Raw genomic sequence first — 27,326 nt, 5'->3', positions numbered from 1 at the left:
ATAAGAACAAAACTCGGCTTTCCTGGATGATTAGCACTGGCCTAAATAAGAAAAAGTGGTTTTAAATACATCAGCACAGCTTCCATGACTGCTGGTGCCCATGGCTGCTGAAACCAAAGGTTGAAGGCTATGATCTGAGACACCGATTTGCAGTTATGACGCTACATCTGATAACAGCTTATAGGGGCCTTTCTAAGGAGAAAAGGCAATGTTGTGTATGCTTCCCCTCTCACATCCTTCTCCACAAGAAGGATAAGGGTGGAAAGGGAGGCTGCAGTCAACACAAGGTGCTCTGCTGGGTGCTAACACTGGAGGATGGGAGACAAGAGGAAGGCAGCAGAGACATTGCTAAGCTATACTTTCTGGCTCAAATCTTGTTTTGAGTCTGATGAAGGAAGAGAAGCAAGATGTAACTCAACCCTTGGGACATGGGCATGAAGAAAGAAATATGGAACCGAAACCTTATGCTGTCTTTGATAAGAGTATATAATAGAGAGAAATCCTCCCAGCTGAAAGCAATCCTTGTGCTGTCTGTCAGGGGATTAATTTTGAATTTAAGAAACAGTTTTCATTTTAATCTAATCTATCACTGGTGTTGGAGACTAGTCTGAACTAGAGTTGCAGCCTCTGAAGCTGTAAACTCCTGACCTAAAGAGCCTTTGGGCTCTAAGCCCTACCAAAACACCAAGTTTGGGCCTCCGAAGCAGGTTCATTTTTTTGCCAGAAGGGAGGTGCAAGGTAGAGAAATCACTCTGTGGCATAACAGCCCTAATGCTGGTCGCTCAGCTCTCTGAAATGCTAGGTTTTGTCACCTAGTACTAAAAAAAAAAACCCCAAAAAACAAAAGAACAACCAACAACAAAAAAACCCCACACTATAATTAGCTGTGTCATGGCCAAGGTTAGAACTGCTGGTAGGCAAAGCTCTGCTGTGACAAAGCAAAAACCATCTGGCCTCCAGTGTCTGGAGATACCTTCAGCCAAGGAATCAAAGGAAAACTAAGTACTGCTGTATTTTTCCTAGTCAACCCTTCCCCCAGGATGGATTCAGTTATTTTATTTTTTTTAAGGAAATGGTCAAGCTAAAATGAAAGTTTTCACAGAACCTCAGAAATAAGAAGTCATGCATAAATTCTGGATTTCTGTTTTCCCAATATAGTTCAGTGAACTCTGCAGGTAAAATCCACCATTTTTCACTGACTGACTATTCTCAAGTCATTATAAAACTTGATTTTAGTTTCAGAAAGACTAGTATCAGGACTCAGATTCACAGAAATTCAGAACTAATCCAGTAGCAACCTGCACCACACTGCTCAAAGTAATCACTTCAAAGTGGACTGAAACCAAAAAGATGAAAAACCAGAGTTTCTCTGAAATAGGCTATACACCACAAATTCTTAGAAGTGTAAAGGAAATGGGTTGCCAGTTAATATTATGTAGCATATCAAGTCACTGGGAAGACTTACATTCCTCTATAACCTGGTTTGATAGAGTTGAAAGCAATACCATCTCTTTCTTAAATAAGAAGTTATTTCATATGACACAAGAGTACAGTTCTCTTGAAAAACCAATATGGTTCACACTGTAAATTTAAAAGCATTTTTAACGTGGATTTGCAACCTAAAACATTCTAAATACAAATCAAATATAGCTGACAGAACCATCTTTTTGAGATAGCCTACAACCAAGCATACCAGATATGAACTTTTTATTACTCTACAGGAACCAACTTTAAAGCATAAAACAAAGGTGCTACAGAGACATACTCAAGTGATTCATGTTGTACACCAGGTTAAAGTTACTGCAGCGTAGACATGCAAGTGACAAAAGAGAGAAGGAGCAGTAATCCTAAAGTTTTCTGAATCAGTGTTTTCTCACAAATTTCAACTACTCAAACACAGTAAGCAATAAAAGCCCCAGGCCTCAAGGCATCACTGCTGAAACCATCTGAGAACAAGGGCCATTACAACATAGCTCCTAACAAGAGCCAAGTAATCTCTTCTTTATGAGACTGCCTGCCCTCCAGCACAGCCCAGGAGAGAAGTTGCAGAGCTCTGAATAGCTCCTCTGCAGCCAGGGGTCCAGTATTTGGGACAGGGTACCCCAAAGGAGGAAGGAACAGTATGACCCATGTTGCCTCTTGGCCATTCAAGCACATTGCACAAGTGAAAATCCAGGCAGGAGATAGTAAAATGAACCTTGAATATTCTTGTCACCTCTGAGTGAATCAGAGATGCATGGGAGCAGAAGTAGCTCATAACCCTACTGTTGTGAAGAAAGCACAAGGGTTTTCAGCATCTTCAATATTATAATTAAAACAACTCTCGCATACATCCAAACAACACAGCATGTTTCAGAAACAACTCTGAACAACAGCATATAAACATACAAGTGTCTATTACATGCACATGATGCAAACAGCGCTTGCCATTGTGCTTGGATTAACAAGCAAATACCACTTCCACAAGCCTCCACCATGCTTTGATGTATATTTAGCTGCCATTACTAATTTTCATGACTGTGACAGGTCACACAAAGGGGTTTGGAGTTCTGATTTTTAAAGCCAAGCCATACCCTTAATGCTAATTTTTAAGCAAGAGACATTCTCAATTCCTTAAGAAAGCAACTTCTGGGTGTGCAACAGAAATGTTTTCCTTTTGTCAGAAAAGTCAGTTTCTAACAGCCATAGGTCAAAACAAAACCTAAACTGCATTTCACACTCCATAATTATTTATGTAACAAGGAATTGAAACTTAATTTCAAGTGACTAACATTTCCAAAAAGCTTCCCCAAAATCTGCAGCAAATGGCAAACCACTAGGCAAATCTGAAATCCTAACACAGGGTAAAAGACACGGCATCACTCTTCTATTCAGCAGCTAAGGGAATTAAGCAAAAGCAATGCCTCCTGCTAAAGGAGAAGGAAGAGGAGACAGATGGGGTTAGCCAGACTGCTACACAACAGCATTTTTTAACAACTCTCACTACCATTTTGGTGAGTAGGTATCCTGTTTCCTGCTTCTAGCAAGTTAGATGAGATAAACCTGAAGCTTACTTGCTCCAACCAAAGTAGACCCTCCCCTATTCAATACCTAACTGCACATATTTAATGGGATTATGTTACACATAGAAATACTAATTCCCATGCTAACCTTACTGTATTACTTACACTGACTGAGATCATGTTGAGCTAATACCTGTACAAACCCAGAACAACCTAGTCCATCCCAACGTGTTTATTGTTACAACATAAAGGTAGGAAAGAGCAATCATACATCCAGAGAAGTATGAATATTAACACTACATGAATAATCTCAGCCTACCAGCTGACCATCCGCTGCCAAGATTTTATAGGTATTGCAGAGAGAGGAGACTTCAAAGAAGTCTTCTCTTTTGTGTCCTAACACTTAACAATTACTAGAAGCTTGACTGGTTTGGGTTTTTTAAAATGCAAAACCTTGAAAAAAAATACCACGTTGCATGCCTATCTTGACTGTGAACATACTGTTGCAACTATTGGCTTAAAAAAAAAGCCCACAATCCTTTGGATAATCTCTTACAAGTCCTGATTAAAAGTGGATTTAATATTATGAAATGAAGCATAATTATTCAAGCCGTCCTTGAGCAGTTTCTTACACCACACTGCTCCATCAGTGCACTCAAGATGACAGTTGCACTGTCAAACGTAAGATGAGACAGGCTGATAGCAAGGTCCTTCCTAAATATTTTCCTCTGTGAAGTAAAACAGATACTTACAGTTCTTCCAAACCACGTCTGTCTCCTGTTCTATTTCAAACACACACTAAACACACATAATGAAATGGAGTACACATTTAATAAGTACGAGCCTTATCAATGGCCTATCCAACAAGCAGTCCTAGAATACATGCATTTTGTTTCCTCTGCTTAAGTCATTACTGATTTTATGTCTAGTAAAATTAAGGTATACAGGCAAAAAATGGTTTCACGATAACAGTGGCACTATTGCCACCTGCTGTGAGAAAGCATGCATGACATCCCACACCACCTCGCACTTCTCAACCATGGGAAGTTAAAGACTTTCAAGAAATTCAACTTGGCACATGTTTTGCCTGTATGTTGCTAGTTTTCTCTAGAAAGGGCACACGCAAAAAAGATCCAAGGTAACCATGGCATCAAGGATCAATAATCACATTGGTCTGATGGTTAAAGTCCATGTTAGAGTCCTGGAATACAGGAAAGAAGTTCTGCTAACAGGAACAAGGATTTTAAGTTACCACACACTCAAACTACAAAGGATAAAATTAAGCAGTGTCAGAGGACAGAAACGTTAAAAGAGAAGATGACACAGTGAAAGGCTTGACATCTCACAGCCTGTTACTATTCCCCTTAGTTACTGAACACTGCTAGGAACCTGGATCTCCAGCAGAGCCCACGCAGCTCTGACTGCCCTGCTTGCAACATGTACAGTCCTTGGTTTTAGGGAGATAAAATAGGATAAGTTTGAGTGGCCAAGCACAAACCTGAGAAGCAAAGAGACCAAGTGAAAGCACAAACACCGCAATACAATGAGTTACTTCCAAACCCAACAAGTCACAGATAACGCAAGTAGTGTCCTCAACTCCCACCCATTCTCCCCCTACTCTGGAAAGTGTCAAAGTTACTTGAAATGTTGTATTTGTATTCATAAAGCTCCTAAGCAGTTTGCATTTGTTTTTTTTAATGAACAAAAATATCAGCAACACATGGTTTATATAGACAATTATTGCCCCAGGAAGCCTAGAAATAATCAGACACAATAAATGGGTTCGACAATGGATGCACAAAGAAATAAGGAGTACATATTGTTGTAGGTAAAACAGACAGTGGCCTGAGAGCATCAACACTGATGAAGACCAGACTGTTAAAGAAATCCACATACCATAGACCATCAGGTTAGATTAGGCTACTATAATGTCCACCTTGCCCTTTTTATGTTATATTCTCAGAAGACTAGTAGACTATACCAAATCCAGTCAGAGGAGATAGCTGGCCATCTAACTTTGTGCCAGGGTATTTCATAGAATCACAGAATGGTTTGGACTGGAAGGGAATTTGGATTGAACCTCCAAAGATCATCTATCTAGTTCAACCCCCCTACCAGGGTCAGGGACATCTTTCACTACATCAGCTTGCTCTAAGTCCCATCCAGCCTCGCCTCAAACACTTCCAATGACGGGGCATCCACAACTTCTCTGGGCAACCTGTTTTAGGTATTTAGGTATTACAGTTAGATAACCTGCACCCTCATCTCATTCTTCTCAGACTTCTAGGCCAGCATGGAATAACAGGCAAAGTCAAATAGCATTGCTCTGAACCTCAACTTGTTGTGCGTCTGGTGCCTCAGTCCAATCTGTTAGTTTAAGGAGCCTTTTGAGTGCATTGTTCCAATGGAAAGTGTATTTTTTTTTCTCTACTGCTTTTTTTATGGCTTCTCATTAAGTCATTGAACACTCACACCCCACTGCTTGTTAACATGAAGTGCCTATCTATTTGCAGAATCTGGCCACATGGCAGGCTGATCAGCAAAGCCTTCCTTGCAGGCATGCAAGGTTTAGGTATTCATTCCATCACGTGAGACTCTCGGGCACAACACGATTTGGCAGGATAATCTCCAGGCCCATGGCCGAGGCACAGACCCACCCAGAAGCCATCTCTGTTAGCTAGGCGACACAGCTGTAAGTACACTGGTAGAATATACTGGCATACTGAAAACATTTCACCACAATTAATTTTCCCCTCCCAAAGCACCCCAGAACAAGGAAAAAAGTTCATTCCTGCCATGTGTCTGCAGCACTGCCAATCATTTCTTTTTTTGTTCTTAAGTTTTGAATTATACTAATTACACCTGGGGTATTTTCAAAGTATATTGTGACCATCCTTGCTACAGTACAATTCTGAGTTGGACTCCTCAGTCTTACGAAGCCACATCCTTAAAAAATGGTGTTTGACTGAGACAGCAGCTAAAGTAGTCCACCTAAATTAAACTGCGCCTCTAGCTGTACTTTTCTTTGGTTTCATTCTCTTGATCACTGTCACTTTACACAGAGTTTTAGTTTTCATCCAAATGAGTATCACACTAAAGGGAAGAACTACATTGATATCAGATCAGACCAAAAGCAGAGGGTAAGTTTAACCATCTCTACTACTTACCAGACACACTTAAAGTATTTTCCACAGAAAGTAGTAATAAACTCACTCACAGATGTCATGATTGAGTATGACCAATTCCCTCAACTATTAACATTAACTTTTCCGATGAGTAAGTGGGGACTGTATATAAATTAGTCTGGGGCTTTACACACAAGTGTAATTGCACCAACTGTAAATTAACTTGAGAAACCTTTGATTAAGACCACAGTCTGCTCACACTAAAGACGAAAACCAAATTAACAACAATTTGTTAACATTATTGCTTCTATTCCTAGAGGAAATTACAACAGTCTAAGTTACATAGGCAGATGCCAGATGACTCCATGCAAGTGATTTCAATACAAGTTTTCAGTTTCCCTATGTGTACACTGGAGATAAAACATTCAAAACATGCTTACAAAACATGCTACTAGATACCAAACTCACTAAGAAGCTGGCAGCATAAGCAACGATGTGTGTTTAGCTCAGCTGGGGGTGGGAGGAGAACACAAAACCCCCACAAAATCTATGTTAGTTAATAAATGCAAAAATCCGATGCAAAAATCCTATAAGCAACATAAGGGCAGATTTTATGTTTTGTTGATTCCACTTTCAATAGCAGGAACATTTGAATTAAGGGACTTATTTTTATAGTGAATGAAGAGCTGAAGAATAATTTCAAATAAGCTCCAGAGTAAGAACTATCAGTCACCGTAAAAAAAAGAGGGAGAGTAAGTATATACACAATACTAGCTCAGGCCCAGCAACTAACTCAAATACCTTCGTAATACTCACACCACTTCTAAAGTAATTTCTATTTCAGAAGCTACAAGATAAAAATTTTGTGTGATAAATTAAGTTGCCAAATGAAATGGATTAGCAATCAGTGAAATTGCCTGATGTCAGATCTGTTCCAGATTAGAATCCATCCTTTTTCCCCACCTGTTCATTAAGCACCAAGTTCAAGGCAACTGCAGTGACTGATTGCACATTAACAAGCTGTTTATGTGGAAAGGCATAGTTCAGCCACTATCTATACTTACACACTCGTTTAAGCATAAGTCACTGATAATCTATTCAGTTCCCAGTTTCAATACATAGTACTTCTACCTTGATGTGTAATTTTGAACTTGAGAAAAATGGATGCCTCAAATTTAAACAATCAGATTGTACTTCAAGGTCAAGGCCAGGAAAAGAAGAGTCCTGAAGAAAATCTGTTGCTATGTCCAGTTAAGAAAACTAAGAAAGATATTGGTGTTACACTAAAATACTTAAACAGTCATGAAGTCAGAAGCCTGAGGGAGGAAAGGCATATTTCATTGGGGAAAGTTGAAACTTATTATGAAAATGGTTATTTCATCCTTTAGGTCGAGTCATGCACAGGCTCCAGTCCTGCAACAAGCAAAGCAAACACAGCATATTTGAAACAAAACATTTTCCAATTCAACATGCTTCCAGTACTGGGACAGGGAGTTAAAGCAGGACAAGCATTTCAAACTCTTACAAACCTGTTAGAAAGACTCAAATGTAATTCACTCCCTGAAAACACCTCTGCCTCTTAAAGCAACCAAGAGATCCTCCCCTCTGCGTACCTTCACTTGGCTAGCACTGCAGAGTATGCCAAGGAAGTGAAGAAACCTGTGCAGCATGTCTGCCAAACCAGCATCCCTAGCTGAAGTGACTCACTGCAGGTATGTAGATGGTTTCCTGTAGAGGAAGCCTCTTCTTGAAGAGTATGAGGTTCAGTAACTACATTCCAGCATCAGAAGTTAGTAAAAAAGGGATATAAAAAATTGTTTACTTATTTTCTTCACTAACTTTTCACTACTTATCAGAGTAAGATTTTACTCTCCACTTGTTTTCTCATATGGAAAAAATATTCCCTTTAAAAAGTGATAGTTAATCCTCCCAGATTTGGGAGGATCAGAAAGGATTCCAGCACTCAAGTACTGTTTAAAGGGAGCCACCTAGTTGCTACAACTGTAGCAACTGTCTAATTGCTAATTTAGAAGCAACACTGTAAACTTATTCCCAGAAATAACTACTTGAACAGAACTGATCACCTTCCTTTTTCCTGTAGATTAAAGGTTTCTATTCTCAGTACCATTCCCCACAATCGTTTCCCCTCAATCTTACTCCTAGTAAAAACTCACTCACAAGCACATTAGTACATGCCTTTTTATCTTGGAACTGGGCCAATACGATTTATTAAGAAGTAAATGAATACCTGAGGTCAGCAGTGGTGAACTGCTGCTTAAGGTGTATCAGGTACATAGACATACATACACACTCACTCCATAAATGCAACTCCTTTATCTACTTCAGATTTAAAAGTTATTGCATATGATATGAATAGCAACATATTTTTCCCTATTTTCATTGAAAATGCAGAGGAAATTTAGTATTTACTGCTTAGCTGGTACCATAAATACGGCACAATTTATTTTTCAAATCTTACTGAGGCTTTTACTGCTTATTTCTGTATTTAGGATTGGTTGCCTTATAAAAACAACATACTTGAAGAAGCCTAGAAGCAAGCAGAATAAGGTCCATGACTGGTGGACTAATCCTTTTTGTTTTTTCATTAGGCCCTGAAAACTTCAGTCAGCACCAGTGTTGCTACATCAGGCACACCTAAGCCATGAAGACCATCATGTCATACCATCCAGACTAAATAAGCAGAGGCAGCAGGCAAGCAGACTCAGAGGGAAACATTTTTTAGAGTCAACACAGGACATACACCACTTATTTTGGACTGCTGCTAAGTTAACCAGCAGTGGAAAGACTTGCTCCCTAAATTCATATCATACCTTGGAGAAAGCAGCTCAAAAACATTAAGGTAGAGGGAGCTGGCGAAGCAGTAGGGGTGGCATTACACATTTTGTGGCTTTAGTATTCCAATATTGTCTGAAACGATTTTTCTCACATAGCCCATTTGGCCCACAGAAATGTTTTCTATTAGGAAATGCCAGCAGTATGAATAAAATATGTGTTAGAGCTGAAAGGAAAGGGGCAGAGGGACTAAACAACCTCCCTCTCCCTTCCCCAAATACTCACACACACTCTGAACTCAGTTCCCACCGGTTATTTGGAAGTCGGCTAATTGTGGTTATCTAGCTTCCAGGTGCTTGAAGCACTTTTGACATGAGGATGAAGGGACATCCAGGAATATCTAATTTGTTAAAAAGGGCAGTTATCATGAATTTATGCACTAAGTACCTGCCTCAGGGACAGCCTCTTCGCATTCTTAGGAGTGTAATACTGAAAGGACAGAAAAGGATATAGGAGTAAAAATAAAGGGGTTTTTTGTACAAATCTTAAAATTAACATAACAGGGCACCTTAGGCAAAACATCAAGTTAAACTAATACCTGTCTGCAATTCAATCAGTAGCAAGGAAGTTTTAGGGAACCATTCTGGAAGGATAACACATTTACAGGGGTAGATAATTGACATAGATTTTAGCAACATGGTGTATCAGCTCACTTCTTCAGCTACCTTCTCCACCACAATGCATCTCAGGTTAACTCTCACTCTCTTCAGCAGCCAGAAAATAGATCCTCACCCTGATCATGAATTATTTCAGAGTGACTGTAATGATGCAATGGCTTTGACGATAAGCGAAGACACAAACTTTTACTTCCACTGTTTCCATAGTTGTCCTCTTTTAGCATAAAATATTTGTAAAACACTTTGAGGAAGTAAGTAACATTCAGTTTGTTAAAGTCTAGGAGAAAAGGGATCCTTTTGTAGTCAGTGATATCTCGGTATTTAGCTGCATAAGATCACCATTAACACCTTTGTTAGCCTAACAAAAGAAATTCAGTTATCACTTTGTCTCATTTGTATGTGCAAAAGTCAAATGGGAAGCAGAATTCAGATCATAAGGTAAGCTACTAAATTTAACAGAAGCATTTGTATAGTACAGCTCAGAAATAAACCTGGCCATACTCCAAAGAGTCATGTCGTTATCTGGTTACCCAAAGGAGAGCACCACAGCATGAAGTCAGCGCTATAAGCAAATTACTGCACATATTCTCACACCCCTGTTTAATCAAGTAAATCCATTTGTGTCTCAGTTATCCCTCACAGGCAGGTATTGGAAAATACAAATTTTTTTGCTAATATGCTTGTACCCAAATCTGGAGACAATTTGAACCACGTGGCACCCTTCCATGCTCCCAGAATTTACCAAACTATTCCCTTTACTGAAGGCATATTATGTTGTTTCCATAAGCCAATGTAAATTAAAATTCAAACTGTAAGTATCTTCCTGTTGCTTTGTGTATGACTTGCTGTGTATTAAACTATTTATTACAGGAGGTAGTTAGTGGAATTCCTAAATTCAGACAGAAAGTCTCAGTAGGGTCTCTTCCCTTCTTACCCCTGGCAGTTGCATGCCCTGGGATAGGGAAGGTGTCAATCATTAACATTTGGGGTAGCCAAAAGGCTTCAAATATGAAAAGAACTTGCACAGATTTACCTCTAAAAAGTCTGTCTCCTATTCCATGTTAGATGGGCTGCATTTAATTCAACTTACAGACAGAAACTGATGTTGTGGGGATTGTGTTAGTTAGACCATAAGAATGTCTGCAAGATGGAGCTTTCCGAAGGAGAAACAGGACTTGACTACTTTTTGCTTTCTCTCTTTAAGGCTTGGATAATTTTAATTGCAGAAGGAAAAACAATGGAGTTCTTTGCAAAAGCATCATAGAGTGCAGAAACATGTTTCTAGATACCATCCAGGAGACACTACAATTTCACTGAAACTTTTCTGTTTGATTTAAAAAAAAAAATCTCGGTGCAGCAACTGGATTTTTTGCATAAATAATATAGTACTTGAACCAAAACATCCTCCTCATTTAGCTTTCCAGCTATCCTCCACAATAAGTTTAAAAGGTTTAACTTCAAAAGAAAAAGTAACACTGAAACCATGAACAAATCAAAGGCTTACACTTAAAATTTAATTACTGCATTGACATATAAAGAATATTTGATTTGTCAAGGTAACTATAGGTTAGTATTTTAATCTAAGCATATTAGCAATTTATAGTAGTTAATACATTATGCAGTTCAGGAACTATAAAATATTAGAGAAGAAATTGGCTAGAAGAATCTCAAAAACTGACCCATACCAATGTCCTGACCTAGGACTGCTGCTACACATCAGCCTGATATCACAGAGTATCGCTGTCTCTTCCTATAAGTAGTTTTGCCAACATCTAATCTGAATCTCTCATGAAGGCCAAATCCAACTCCTCTTTAACTTACCTACAAAAGACATCAGTAGAAACAACTTCTTTCTTTTTGCCAAATAGCCTTTTAGATACTTGAAGAGTCTTATGTCCCTCTTTAGGTCTTGGAACCTCAGTTTTACTGGGTGGTTTTGAGTGATCTTTAATCCTTTCCTCAAAATTACACATTAATATGTGTTGATTTTAATTGGGTTTTATTTTTTATCTTACTCTGATAGATGCATTCCTTACCAGGATGGCAGGCAAGTTTACAAGTAGATAGTGTCATTGACAGCCTGAGATATAGGTTTTTGGACATTTCAAGAGAAAGGGAGAAAACCCCTTTAAATCAAGAAAAGCAAAGTATTCCCATTCTGAAGCTAACCTGCAACCGTTCCAGCCTGTAATTCAAGGGAGACCTAGGAACAAAGAGAATCTAAATATAAATCAAGAGAAGTATGCTAATATTGACTTACTGTAGAGTAATAAAGTCAGGAAGTCAGCAAGAGCACTACTGGAAATGTCATCTTCAAAGAATCAGGGGGAAAAAAAAATAAGATTAAAGCTTCAGAGGCTTTGCCAACACAGTGAGGAGAGGTTCATGTTACTACATGGATGCTACTATATTGTTTGTTTGTCTGTAATTTGGAAAGGCTTTTGTACATCAGTAAACCAGAAGATTTTTAATTAAAAAACTTCTGCATGGAAATACCATCCTCATCACTTACTGGAGTTCAAAAAAGCATTTTGAGATAACTGGATTCTACCTGTACTCCACAAAACCAAGAGAGTCTGTTCACCAACTTCTACACTGTATGAGCAACTATTTCTGTACTCTTTACAGATGTGAGCCAGTATCTCCACACAGCTTTTTCATTTTGGCCAACACAGCCTTGGGAATCTCTGCACTTTATTCCACCACAGAGAAGATACTGCAGTATGTTTCCTTCCAAAAAATGACTAATACCAAAAATTAGTTCTTGAAAATGAATCAATACTCCTAACAGTTAAGGACAACACTAGCCAAATACTAGGGGCGTAAAAGATTTCCAGCCTCAAGACACACAAAACATACTCTTTTCAGGGTGGGGAGTGCAGGCAAGATTTGGCTGGGGCATGTGTGCAGGGGGGAAATCTTCCCATAGTCTTTCCCAGCAAGTCAAATTAGCTTATTATAACCCAATGCACAATGAAATTACATAGGCATTTCCCCCTCCTCTTCTGTCACAAGAGGATGCTACGTGCACTTCTTCACCTCAGTTGCATACATGGAGACATGGTCACTAAGCGAGAAGAGGTACTAAAACTAATCCCATCCCTGGAAACATTTAAGGTCAGGTTGGACGGGGCTCTGAGCGCCCTGATCTAGTTGAAGATGTCCCTGCTCATTGCAGGGAGGGTTGGACTAGTTGACCTTTAAAGGTCCCTTCCAACCTATTCTATGATACTATTTAGAACTCTGTAGGTCACAGCCAAAAAACTGAAAGATACAATCTCTCTACAAGAAAGCAAATATTCAAGCCACATAAAACAGAAATTCAGTTTTCCTATCAGCTTATTGTTGAGCTTTTCACATTACCTAGGCCACAAATGGCTTGATTTATAAAAACAGACTGGAATGTACTGCAGTAGCTTAGTGTCAAAATTCAGCCTTCTACGATGTCAAGTGTGAAGTCTCAGCTACTCAAGTTACGTCAAAAGATGGATACAAGATCATTATTCTTTTCTTGGTGACCATGCTATTAAAGTTTCACAATAATCCTTGTCACAGTAAAGGCACACAGGATGAACATAGGCAATATAGAAAAGTTGGGGAAAAAATATGTTGTTTCCAAAAGATTTCCACAGGACATACCAATTTTATGCAACTTTTCAAAGTTCAAACTCGTTACATGGCACTATAAAGGATTTTGAAGGCATAACAATATAAAATATTTAACCACCTACCAGCATTAACGATGGCATCAACCTCAAGCAGTGTAATGTCACCTCTATAGAGAGAAACTTTCTCACTCAGACTTTTCTTCCCTTGCAGATCTTCTTTAGTGTTTTCACCTACAAAGCAAGAAAGCAGTAAAACCTGGTTACAAACACCAGTCTAAGATCTCTATTTACAAGTCCAGAGCAGGCATCAGCAGTTCCAGTTACACTACTGCTGTCAGACTGCAGCATCTTTCAGTTTTGCCTCGAGAGGGCACCGGTAACCCACGAAGATACCAGCATTTCCCTAAAACACACTACATGCCTTTCTTTTTCTTTTTTGTCAAATACAAGCTACTGCGAAGCGCTGATTCCTTGCCCACATACCATTTGATTAAAAAACTGTATAAATACACACATTTTTTGGAGCTAGATCCATTAAAGAATTTTCTTTGGTAACCACAAGACTGCAAGTTACAAAAAAAAAAATATGAAGAATTAGTTAAGATAATCCTCCTACTGAAGCAATAATTTACCCAACCCAGAATTATTCCGAATGCGCACAACAACATGCAAGCACACCATTTGCCAACAGCCCCAAAATTCAGAACTAGCCCTGGCAGCAGGTAGTAGGAAGAAGAAAAACCCGAAAACACCAGCAAATATAAACTTGGCTTTGCTACCTGAAATTGCTCAACTAGAAGGGGGTGTGAAGACAACATACATTAGCTTTCAAAAGACTTGTTACTAAACAATGTTAAAATAGGTCCCTTATTCTGCTAAACTCTTAATTTCTGCATCACCAATTCACTTCATTTGCATCATACTCAACCTATATAACAGTTCAGTTACCCCAATCACTTCTACAAACACTTATTGGCCAAAAGCTTAACCTAGTCTTGCTCTATTAGACATCCACATCATTAGCAAAGAACTAAGGAGAGAAAAAAAAAGACTGCTTAACTAATTTATTTTTTTTTAATCAATTTTTTCCAACACAAGCCAAGCATCTCAAGAGGCTTGAGCTTACATATTGGCCAGAAATAGAACTGAATTGCTAAGGTGACAATTTAAATGGGAAACAGTTCCCAATCTTCAGAACAAGTGACATTTATTTGTAAGTAAAAAAATCTCAAGCGAAGATTTAGCGAGAACGTAGAAACAGTCCAAACAAATTTGGCCCTTTAGTATTTACATTGACCTTCATTTTAATCAATATCCAGCAATTCAAGTATACCTGCTCAAATTTGTCAGCATTACAAGCAACCACAAGTAGAAATAAGAAAGTTGCATTTATTTTAGATCTTGCTCTTCTAATTCAGCACAAATGACTGGTATCAGAAATCATCGTTTATCTCAACCACTCCAAAATAACTAGTCTCCCTCAGTTCTACTTTAAATCAGCTATCACATGCTCCAGCAAAAGATATGTTGCCACTATGACATAACACTAGCATAAAGGTAGTCTTGTATCCAAGTGTGCATATTCAGGAGTTCAGTTTCTGTATGTGGCTCCTAAAGCTACTATTCCATTGCCACCAGATCACCCTCAGTGCCTTAACCAAAGCAAAGAGTGTTTCTGTGGAAAGATAGCCAGTTTCTATTATCATAATAAGAACCTTGTATCACTCTAACCTAAAAGTCATACTGTTCATCCATTTTTCCACAGAAGATAACCATTGCAGTTAGCTGTCGAGTTGTGTTAAAATAAAAATCAGCCTCTGTGACCGATTTAGAGCCTAATTTATTATCTGCTTTCATGTTAACTGCATTCTCCCAGCAAGTAGGACAGTTGTTTTCCCCATCCCTCCCCAGTGAGCATCCTACTGGAGCTCTGCCAAATTTAAACCAGATACCATCATCCTCCCCCTCCCCCTTCTGCCCAAGTTACTGCAACACTACCTAACATCAAATCAAAACACACTGAATTCTTCAAACTAAAACCATTTAAATTTAAATAGAGAGTACAGCTTGGACACTACAGTATTTGTGCGAATACGATACAAAAACAAATACCAAAAAAAATCCACCAGGAAGAACCATGAAGACAACAGATACCACACAATAAAAAAACTAATTCTCATTACCACTAATTTCTGAGTCCGAGGGAAAGCAGACATGTCCCTTGGTCAATTCACCAGTAAGGTCATCTAACTCTGTAGGGTGACACACAACACGATGTTGCACACACTGGCACTGCCTCCCAAATTTCCATCCTCCACAGCCTTAACAAGTTTGCCTCTAGTTCTTACTCTTTGCAAGTACTGAATATATTTGAGTGTGGTTCTCCTGAGACTCCTTCCTCACAGAAAAGCATTAATAAAGTCACTGCCTCATTGGGGGGGGGGGGGGGGGGGGGGGGGGCGGGGAAGAAGAGACCAAAAACCCCAACCAAAACACACACCACTCCTATATGGTCTACCACATCCTCTTCAACAAGCCCCTTACCTGCCCCACAGTTCTTGGAAGAGCCCTGATCACCACTGTCTTTAATACAGTTCAGCAGTAAAAGCATATGCTGCCTTGTACATCTTTGATAGATCACCCTCATTTCTTTCAATAAAAGTCTAATTTAACAGAGGATTTGAGCTTGCACTTTATTTCGTTCTGGTTGTTACAGAAGGATGCTCAACACTGACAGAAGTCATAGAGAGCCAAGTCTCGTCCACAGTCAAAGAGACTCAACAAGTCTACTAATATGCTGCTAATTACAAAAGTAATCCCAATATCACACAAATAGTTGTAGGAGGGACAACCGTTTTTCTTTTGCCATCTCTTAGATCTCTGGGTCTGGCAGACAACATTTCCTAACAAAGTCAAAACGGATACCTGATTTGGGATATTTTCTTCTCCTTTAGTCAATTTAGTCATCTTGGCAGGGACAGTGAAGTTATTCCTGGCCATGACAAATAACTCGCTTCCCACCTTTGTCTCCCATCTCTTCCTTCACCACACACATTTTTGACTGCTTCTCAGATTAAAAAAAACTGCAGTCATTTACTTCAAAGTGTCTTCCTAAAGTAATGATAAATCTCAGGTCTGGGAACAAGTACGGTAAGTCCTCAAATACACCCAAGAAACTCAAATGCTGTAGGTATTATGCTGTAATTCATGGTACCATAACTCAGCAAGGACAAACCAGCAATTCCAGGGTATTATGTATTTCACAAAGGACACACACCATGTGTACATACTAGCACATTAATAAAATCCTAGCAATGACAGGTTTACCTTGCACATGTAGCGCAATGAGAATATTTCTTGCTCTCATTAATGAGACAGCTTTACATACATGCTCAAGAAATAAATCCTCTGAAGTGGTTGGTATGTAACCTACTATTGAATACAAGATACAAAACAGGAGTTGAGTCCTTAGACTGAAAGGCCTAAGTTTTTAAAGATAAGAAAGCCTGCTTGCCAAGCAAATCAAACTTTCGAGTCTGTCTCCATATGGGTTGTCCAGAAGGCACCTTAGAAGGCAGAACAGTTGGAAAGCCAGGAAAATTCAGGTATATTCCAGTCCTAAAAAAAACAACCAAACAAAAATCCGCACCAACTAAACCCACACTACATCAAGGTTATGACAAAGTCCATCTCAGTTTTAGATGGAGGCATCACAGGCTCCAAGACAAGCAAATATTTTGTTTAGTCTGTGGCTGTGAATATGATAAGTTCTCAGTACAAAGAAGCAAGCAGAATAAGGGAGACTGAATTTTCTGAAGTACCTCCACAGGAATCCCAGCATAGCTACAGTAAAATTTAAGAGGCACTAGAAGATTTTTAAGATCATCCAGCTGGGCAGTGAAGACTGCCTAGGAAGGAAGGCTCCCTCCCTGCTGGAAGAACTGCTCCCATCTCCTTCATCACCACAGCTCTCCTGGCTCAGAAGCAAAACTGAACAGGTAGCAAGCACCTGTGCACAAAGTCTGGATGCCTTTAGATCACCGGTTTTAAACAAGCCATGGTTAGTAAAATGCTAAAATAGCTGTCAAAATAGAATTGTGGCAGTGTTAAATATGAGCAATAGCTTCTGCTTTATTTCGGGTTTTATCCTTGTGTACCCCTGGGAAGATTGTTTCTGGTGTTCTCCTTCCCTCCCGAGTATCACTCTGTCCCCAGCTTCTACCCCATGTCCATCTCCACTGAAAAAGTAAAAATACAGCTTTTACTGGGAGACGGTTCTTAAAAAAAACACCCACACCCCACAAACACGCAAAACCAAAACCCATGGGGAGCTCTCACAAAGCAGTGATAATCAGCATTAGTTTGGCCATCTTCACTCATTCCCAACTCTCACACAATGAATTTCATTAGTCATTTTTCTTCCCTAATCTCAACAGTTGTGCGAACAGTTATGTAGATTGTGTCAACAGTGAGGATTATGAATGGACTCAAACTGCAGTTCAAGCACATTAACATTTCACATATTTCAATACAATCATATGTGCATGTCAAAAGCAAATAAACTGTTTTCTTTTGTTTAATGTGAATTTTACAAGGTATGTTCATGTAACATCTAGCTATCTAATTTCTGAGACAGTGCAATCCCAGAGTCTTCATCCCTGACAACTTCCCAGGATCAGTTAATGCCAGCCCTGCCTCTGGAATAAAGGGTCCTAATTAATTCAAGACCTTGGGCTAAAACCAGCAGTAAAGCCATGATCTCCCATACAGGTAGTTTCAAAACCATTTAGAGCTTTCAGGTTCAGATGAATTCGAAGAATTAATTGGCACACAAAGAAAACTATTAGAGGAGGAGGGTAAATGGAATATCCACAAACTTTTGAAATGCCTTTCTAAATTCCATTCACAGCACAATAGAAACTCTATAGTAAAATGACTATAGGCATAACTACAGTCAGTTCAAATCTATTCATTTGAAAGAAATAAAATTAAATTTGCCAAGTGAGACACTGAAGTATAAAGCAACCCCACATGCACATCAAAAATCTGCATATTCACAAGCAGGTGAGGCCCTAACAGAACCCTAAGAAAACACCAAACATGAAAGCAATTCATAAGACTTAAGTTTTGATTTTTTTCCCAAGTGCCTACTCAGCCTCTCTGCCACTTTTCTAACCTAAAAAATTCAAACTTTTCTCCTCTGCCTACCTAGCCCTCATTCACATCTTATCCATCCCTTCTCTTGGGTGATTTTGACAGATTTTGACAGAAGAAAAAAAAATATCAAGAAACAACATCTGCTAGGGAAATGTAGCAATATACTGAAAAATATCTAATACAGAAATAAAGCAAAAAAGACAGCTTTTTTTTTTAACTTTAGTATTGCTAACAAGTTTACCGTAGCTCCTATTAGGAAGTGAAGTCAATGGTCACTAAATCATCTTTGCACCCACATGCAGGAAGGATAGAGTTGATCCTGTTACATCCTTCCCAAAATCTGTTTTGTTTAGGCTGTTTTTTAAAGACACACAACAGTGGAGACACCACAAATGCCCTAGGTCCTCCTCTTCACCCCTTTGCCCCAGCCTCAGGAATACATTAGAGTTGAAAATCTTCACTATCAACAGTTGAAAATTTATGTCCCACCACCATTTTTTCCCTACAGATCCACTCCATCATCTTCTATCCCTCTATCTATACAACCCAACTTCCTTTAGCTTTTCCTCCTAGGTCATACCCTTTGAGCCTTTAATCATGCTCCCAACATCTATGAGTCCACAGAGCCACAGCCTGAAGTATGACAAAATTGATCAGCTGAGGTCTTAACACCAAATACAGCCAATAGGCAGTCCTATCCCTCAGCTTTACTTAGAACTCCTTCCAACTCGCACCAAAGGAAAAGGACCTTTACAGCTTACACGTGTGCAGAAAAACGCATTAGATTTAGTGAAAAAAAGGGCACTTGGTAAGAAAACGTGTGAAATTCTTCAGAACCAAGAGGAAAAAGGACGTTCAAAACAGCTCACTAGAGGGAGCCCCCATAAAGGGCCTGAATATGCTCAGCCGGTGCATTGGAAAAGGATGGCACAAAGCTAACATCACTGTAAAATCAACTCTGAAACTCAATCACTGCCAAAATATCCAAGATTTTAAAGTCTAGTACACTTTAAAGCATCTTAATTTTTGAAAGAGATCTCAGACACCCAATTACAAAAATCCTTACAGCAATGCCAAAGAGCTTGCAACCAAAGGGAGGAGAAAAACCTACAGCTGGAAGAGCTTCTGTTAAAAAATACATTTTAATTTTAAATCTATTTGATAATGAAAGCATAGAGCACACACGAAGTAGTAAAAGTAGTTATTAAAGCCCAATAGTATAAAGCAATACCTATAGCAAAGAAAAAGGCTCTTGGCACCCCATGAGCAAAAGCAGGTAAGAGAAGAAATCAAAGAACAACTGAAAAGGATTTACAGCAGCTAGGGTCACAGGCTTGCATTATTAAAATGAAATTTTGTTTAACAAGTCAGACAATGATGTCTTTTTCCTCTAGTTCATAAAAATAAGAGTAACAGACTGAATTGCAAGAAACAACACTGAAAATGGGAGACGTTCATAATTTATACTCAGCTTTAGAATTCACAGCTGAAGGAAGTAAATTAATTTCAAGGTAAAAATAAGTAGGTCTGCCCATTATCTCATCCTTGCTACAACAGCTACTAGTAGAAAAGTGTATCCCCACAAGGAAGGCTTCTGCAGCAGCAGTCTGTAACATGATCTGGAAACAGCACTGGGAAAAGAACCCGAGCAAGGCACAGGAGTCCCAACATCGACCCCGGACAAGAGCCAGCCCTTCCACTCCTAGGAGAATCCTCAGCAAAGGCTGGACTGGGACACTGCTCCACTTTTTTGGGCTACTGAAAAAACAATGAAGTTGAGCAAGCTTTAAAAGTGCATCTGACCACAGGGAAATGTGCAGCAATCATTCTGCTACATACTCTGCACTCTTCCCTTCAGTGCCTTTTTTTTTTTAATGATTTGTTTTTACTAGTGTCTTGTACAGATTAAAAATGACAAACTATTAGCAATTACTAACCTCACATGTAACACAGCTTTCCATTCCATTTATTTCTGCATAAGCTAGAAAAGACACATTGTAAGATCCGCTATATTATGTGCCTGCTTCTACTCCTACTAACCGTGGATGATTGTACAGGAAAAGCAATTGCTTATCTAAATCAAGATAAGCATTATTTCCATATGTTCCATCACCGGGGGAAAGCATTCACAGATGCGCTCCAGTACTTCAGATTTGTAGTACAGATTTGTTCTGTCAATTCTTGGACTTAAACGAGATCAGAACCTGAGCACAAGGAAGAAACATCTGTTGCAGACAAACCACTTTCTACCTAGCCAAAAATGCAGCACAATACACAAGTCAAAGGCACTTGATGATGAACACCAACACCTTCTCCCTGGCTGCACACTCTGCCAATATGCTCTGTTTCAGCTAATTACAAAGTGGCATAATTGGATTAACCAAGGACTATAGCCAAGTATGAAGCTTGTGAGGCATACAAACACCCTGAATGACAGAATGGATGAGGTTGGGTGGGACCTCTAGAGATTGTTAAGTCTAACTTCCCCACTCAAATCAGGGTCACCCAGAGCAAGTTGTCCAGGACCCTGTCCCAGCTGGATTTTGAGTATCTCCAAAGACTGAGACTCCATGATGTCTCTGAGCAACGTATTCCAGTGTTCAGCCACCCTCACAGTAAGCGAGTGGGTTTCTTTTCTTATGCTCAGAAAGCATTTCCTTGCTTTCAACTTGTCCCCATTGCCCCTTGTCCTGTCACTGTGTACAGCTGAGAAGAGTCTGGAGCCATCTTCTTTACACTCTGCCATCATATATTTATAAATATTGATCAGATGGCATCTTTTCTTCAGGCTAAACCCCAGCCTTCCCTTGCAGAAGAGATGCTCCAGTTCATTCATCATCTTTGTGGCTCATCTAGTGCATCAACTACACTTCCCACTTTTGTACCATTGACAAATTTGCTGATGTTGAACTCTGCTGCATCTTCCAGGTCAGGAGGCCATGGTATCTCCCATTCACAGTTTTTCAGGAGGTATGAAACATCACCATCTGAGGAAGTAAGCATCACTTGATGTCCAGTGGTTAACTGAGGAGCCCACATCCAATAAACCCCATCATAATCGAGTTCAACAGTGTATAGCACACTCCCCTAAAGCTACTGCAAAAAGCCCAAAACTAACACACTTGGCCCCAGATAAATGTAGTGATATGGCTATCAGCAGCCCACAAACAGGGCTGTAAATAAGCCTCTACTTTTCAGCTGCACGACTGAATTGGAGCCATGGAAGAGCCATGGTGTACAATGAGAATTGATAAAAAATAGGTAGTCAGTCCTAACAACCCACACAACCCCATGCAAAATGCAATTATTCTTGTGCTACACAGGTCTTGCATAGTCCTTACAGTGTTAAGTCCCAATTTTTTCCTCAGTCTATCCCACACAGCTCTGTATGTCCCCCAAAAACAAAATCTAGAGGTAAAAAAACCCTTTAAGTCTTGGAGAAGAGGAAGGAGAGAGAATGGAGAAACTTGCCCTTTTTCTGAAGTTTTTGTAAAATGAGGGAAGACTTGGTATGGAGTGCAAAAGTACCGAAAACCCAAGTTTGAGAAAACAGTAATAACAAAGAAGAACAAGAAGAGGCATACATTCTCGATTCTTATTTGTGATGCAACCTGGTCTGCAGGGACACACAATTGTCAATTCATAAATCAAAGTCTTCTCACTTCAGCGGCATGCATAGTGACAGCAAAGACATGACATAAGTAGGCTGAGGCCCTAGGGTATTGTGTGTTTACTTGGAGAGTCAGCATCCAGCTGCTACGGTCGCTATGCTTGCTTCTGCTGGCTCAAGATTTCATGATTTAGGGTCCATAGGAATGGCTGCTGGTTGAGCTGTGACCCAGAAGGAGCTCTGCTGTGTGCATTTGAAGAAACTCATTCAATCACTGTCTGGTTTGGTTGAGGCTTGGCTTTCCTTTTTTTTAATGTGAGCTTTCAGAGGAATTCAAGAATTTGTGACAATATATTGGAATAAAAATGCTGTTGGATAGCATATTTACTAACTTCTTGCCCAAGCCTGATTATCAGTACCTCAATCGGAGGGATACCAAGAATTTCAAAACACAAATCCTTCTTCCAGAATGGCAGGGTGAGTTGTACTGAAGCAACATTAAACGGTCAGCCAAGGTCACATGGAGGCAAGAACTACACTGCATGATCTCCAACTCAATTCCTACTTTATAACCTCCCTCTACTACAGAGAGCTTGTGATTAACAATGGAAGTATAGAAATTAAGAGGAAAAACATATTGCACTCCTTTAGACCACTGTTCATTGCCTCACAGAAATATGTTGATCCTTTCCAATAAAGCTAGAAGACTACAGGTGATGCTACTTCACTAGATTCCTTCAAAGACAAAGCAGATCACCTTCACTACAAGAGTTGTGTCTTGGTAATGTCACAGCATTCATACAGCTATTTCTGGTATGTTCAAATCAATCTAGTACCTCCTGGGATAATCACGAACCTTCATCCAAAATTTACACTAGCAGCACAGTATTCCTTCACTCAGCTTTAGAAACTGGCTTGAAAAAAAAAAGCCTTTTCACAAGCAACCAGGTGTTTGGTCTTCAGCAGCATCTATTTTATTTACCAAGAAGTAAAAGCCCGTTTTTAATAGGTGTGAACAGCACATACAGTATCAAGCAAAATTAAAATAAGTTTATAGTGGGAAACCACAGATTCATTAGGTTTCATTCATTAGCTTACTAAGCAGTCAGACAATTTTTACTCTACATGCTCTGCTGCTTTGAATTCCCTACACCATTGCTAAGCAACAACTCCTCTAGTTGAGCATTACAGCCTTTTGTAGGACTTACTGTGGAGCTTGGAAATAAGAAGTTACTACCAGCAACTATAAAACTTCTGTGAAACTGCCAGCAAATATTTCATGGCATTGTCTTTCAAGAACCTCTCTGCATGAGATAGTGACAACTGCTTACCAGATGGGAACAGGAACTTTAGTTTTCTAGTACCACGGGACAGATAAGTTAGTTTTTATGCAAGTACAAAAGATAATGTTTTCCACATGAAGACATTAGGCTTGGTGGGTAATGCTTACCTTGTAGCTTTCCCCTCCCCTACTCCCCAAGATATCACATGTAATTTACTACCCTAAGAAACAATAGGGCTTCTATCCAAACAGCAAGGTACAGAAGAAAATCTTCAGTATTTGAAGAGGACTCTACCAAGACCCGTTAGTGTTGTGAGTCATACTTGCTTAAAGGACTTGAAAAATAGAAAGTAATACAAACTCACAAGCAGTTACAAACTCACTAGCAGTTAGGAGAAAGATACAGCTTTATCTTCTTCTGCATGTCTACCTGGAAAAAAGGACACACCGAACCTCAAAGCCCTTAAGTCAATATAGGCATACATTGGTGTGCGCTGCTTATTCTGTCCGGATTTACTTATTTGCAAAACACTTACAAACCTTCTCCTGTAAGAACTCCAGTAGCAATGCAGCAAGGGGAAAAAAAAAATGGAACTCTCCTTTTTCTTTAAAGGTAACTGATCCATACCCTCAGTGACAGTTACTTGAAGTCTGGAGATAGCTTTTAGTTGATGTAGATTCATCAAGTATTCCCACAAAAGGACAGCACTGCAACACACAATATGTTTGTATGAGAGCAGTGTCTTTTTGAAGAGTACCTTATTCATACAGAAAAGATGACATTAAGCATATAGAAATAAATCCAATGCATGTTGAACTTCAAGTTGTATTTGTGCAGCAAATGAAAAACAAGTAAGTTACAAAACCTTTAAAGACTACACATCAGTTCCAAAGAGAGAATCAAAAAGGCCCATATTTGCATAAACAAGCCTCTGCAAAAAAGCAAAGGGCAGGATAAAGCAGGTAAATGTTTTAAAGCAAGACACGTGTGCAACCAGTTCTACACTTTCTTCCTATCCGCAGTATAGGTGGACCAAGTCTTTTGGACAGGATCCCTTTCATAAACTGTAGAGCAGTCTTTTCTAACTCAGTGTTTGATCATGAATTCCTAGAGATGCTATTAGTGCAAAGCTGCATGTAGAGAACTACTTCCACTTTCAGAAATAAATGTATTGGCTATAGCAACACAAGGCTGAGAGGTTTAATTTTGCAAGATTCTGTAGCATCCTCTCTATAAAAAAAAGACATCTGGAAGCTTTGGTAAAGGCCCTTGTAACACACACTTAGGCAAACATGCCAAGCCAACACACAACAGCTGCAAGTCTGGTCTCAGTACCTTTTCTCTGCACAAACAGCATGCTTCCCCTTCTTCCTCCCTTCACTTAAATAAGAAATATTTCTTAGTGAAGTGGAGTCATACATAAAATTGTAATTTCAATGATTTTTAAAGCAGTGCAAAACAGAAGTTTATATTTAAACTGGATCATTAAGCCCTCTCTTCAGCACAGAAGAACATTTTCTGTGCATCGTAACAAACACGTCTGTATGCAGCACTACCTACAGGGCTGAGGAATTCTGTGTCAACCAGATTTTCCAACAGCACATCAGCTAGATGTCCTCTCATAGAGAGGGCCACATATCACTTCACATAGGAAGTACTACAACAACTTATTTGGATATTACTTGGTTTGTTAGAGACATTTCTACATGGTGAGCAGTTCAGCTCTAGTGAACTGAAAAAGGGGAACCAAGCTTATCTGGTTTCCAGTGATTGGGTTTTTTACACATGTATAATCAAGTGTTTAATTGTGCATGAAGCAAACGCAGCTATGCATGAAAGTTGGTTAATATGATCCAAACAGAGAGCTCTGTGAGCTTCACCTGCATCAGTGATCCCCATACCTTACCAAGAGAGTTAAACCAGTATCCTTATGTGGTGGTGAACTTTCAGACTTGATACAAGCCTCCCACATGCAGAGAGCAACAGTTGACAGGCCTAGTCTGTGTGATCACTAATTATTATTAGCTCCAGGCAGCAAATCCTAGTTGAAGCAATAGTTCAGCACCTTCATAAATGTCTGTGACATCTAAGGTACAGTGAATTAAGACAAGCCATACCAGTCTCTTACTGTCTCATCAAAAGAGGCTCCCAGTTTTCTGCAGGAGGACATCAGCTTTTTCCACCTACCCTTGAATTGAAGAAATCCGAAGTCATGTAGCCAGTCAACATGGCAAAAGGTCTACACTAGTAAGCCATGCAGGGGTACAATTTCACAGTTTGATCTTGGCCTCAACCTAATCATAGACACATGGCTTCTAGTCAGGCTGGCACATTGGCTCACATCTGTCTGCACAAGACTGTCAGGACATATGCCATAATCCATCATAAATTAGAGATTAGGGCTTTAGCCAAGCTACCATATTGAGCAAAGCTAGCTGACTTACTGAAACTGTCTTTGTAGAGCAAGAAATTAATTTGGGGATTTGATCTTGCAATCCCCCATGCTCAAAAGGAACTCCTCCTTTATGGACAAAAAGCAGGAGGGAAAAAAAATAATCAAAGGAGAGAAGACAGATATATCTATATAAACACAAATTACTGGACACCGATATGTATAACCTATTACTTTTCCCCCACATATATTAAACTATCTCACTCAAAAAGTTACTCTTCTTCTTTCCCTTAGTAGTCTTGAATATGAGACAAGTCAGCCACTGAAAAACTCCAGGCTGGAACTTAAGACACATTACACTTTCTCAACAGTTTCTGAGGAACAGCAAATACCGACTTACACAAAGCATCACTACTGCTAAAGCCATCCTTCCTCACACTCTGAATGAGCCTACCAGCTCAACAGCACACTGCATCATCTGGACTTTCTAACTCTGGTTAGTACTTCCTTAGGGATCTCTGTGCAAAATTTCAGTGCACAGTGATGTTCAGTAGCTACAAAAAAACCCCTATCGTTTCTCATATTGCATGGGACAGAAGCTTGGGAGTTATTAATCTGGTCAAGATTCACGTCACCAGCACTTAAACATTAGAAATATTCTTTCTGGCAAAGACATGCTTAACTTGCCTTTGCATCTCCACCTGTTACTCCCTAAAACACATTAAGAGCTTGTGAAGCTTCAATAAGGATACTAATCTATTGTTGAGAGCAGCATCCCTTCCTACAGTTAGGTCTTGCCCCTCGAGGAGCTGGCTGCCACTGGAGATAAGAGGGTTCTCTCAGCTGCATGCAAAAGGGCCACAAAATGATAACTCTATCAAGGACCTGTATAATCTTAACACTGTGTGTAAGTTAACTTGTTAAAAAAAAAATCATGGAACAGCAGCTTAAAAAGAAGTCATCATCTTAATTACATCAAAGACAAGTGATTTACCTTCTTAGAGAGAGTATTAGCCATACTGGATGATGTGTTCTTTATATAAACAGAGCTGATTTTTTGCTTTTCAATAATCATCTCTCACTTGCTAAAAGAAAGATTTTTTTTGTTTTTCATAGAATCACAGAATGGTTTGGGTTGGAAGGGACCTTAAAGATCATCTAGTTCCAACCTCCCTGCCATGGGCAGGGACACTTTCCACTAGACCAGGTTGCTCAAAGCCCCATCCAACCTGGCCTTGAACACTGCCAGGGATAGGGCATCCACAACCTCTCTGGGCAACCTGTTCCAGCACCTCACCAGCCCTACAGTAAAGAACTGCTTCCTTACATGTAATTTAAATCTATCCTCTTTCAGTTTAAAGCCATTACCCCTTGTCCTGTCACTACACACCCTTGTAAAAAGGGCATGTTTTCCCCAAAACCATTGTAAAGAAAACTGTAATGCAAGCGTCATTTCTTTCACAGCTAATCCATGCTATAAGGATTATATGCATGCAGCTCACCAGAGAATTACAAGGTCAAGTGAATACATACTAGTTCTTTTTGTTTACTGTAGATTTTTTCCCCCACCATACTAAACACACTGATTTATCCACTTGTATCAGGGATATCATTAACTACAGAGGAATTCTTGCCTCTAAAAACAAACACCCCTCCCTTCCCCACCCCACCAAAGGTTA

The 27,326-nt window shown here is 39.4% G+C and overlaps 1 protein-coding gene across 4 annotated transcripts in view; it reads right to left on the bottom strand.

The window, feature by feature from the left end:
- Positions 1-27,326, bottom strand: part of MACROD2 (mono-ADP ribosylhydrolase 2) — a 910,189-nt gene that overhangs the window by 871,798 nt on the left and 11,065 nt on the right. For all 4 annotated transcript variants that reach the window (XM_075035490.1, XM_075035491.1, XM_075035492.1 and 1 more), the window contains exon 3: positions 13,329-13,436. In XM_075035490.1, the coding sequence (XP_074891591.1) occupies positions 13,329-13,436 (108 nt within the window). The remainder of the gene's footprint in view (positions 1-13,328; positions 13,437-27,326) is intronic.

Source organism: Buteo buteo, chromosome 9, assembly GCF_964188355.1.
Source record: "Buteo buteo chromosome 9, bButBut1.hap1.1, whole genome shotgun sequence".
NCBI classification, from domain to species: domain Eukaryota; kingdom Metazoa; phylum Chordata; class Aves; order Accipitriformes; family Accipitridae; genus Buteo; species Buteo buteo.
The sequence above is the reverse complement of the archived record's forward strand: the minus strand, read 5'-3'. Positions and strand labels throughout refer to the sequence as shown.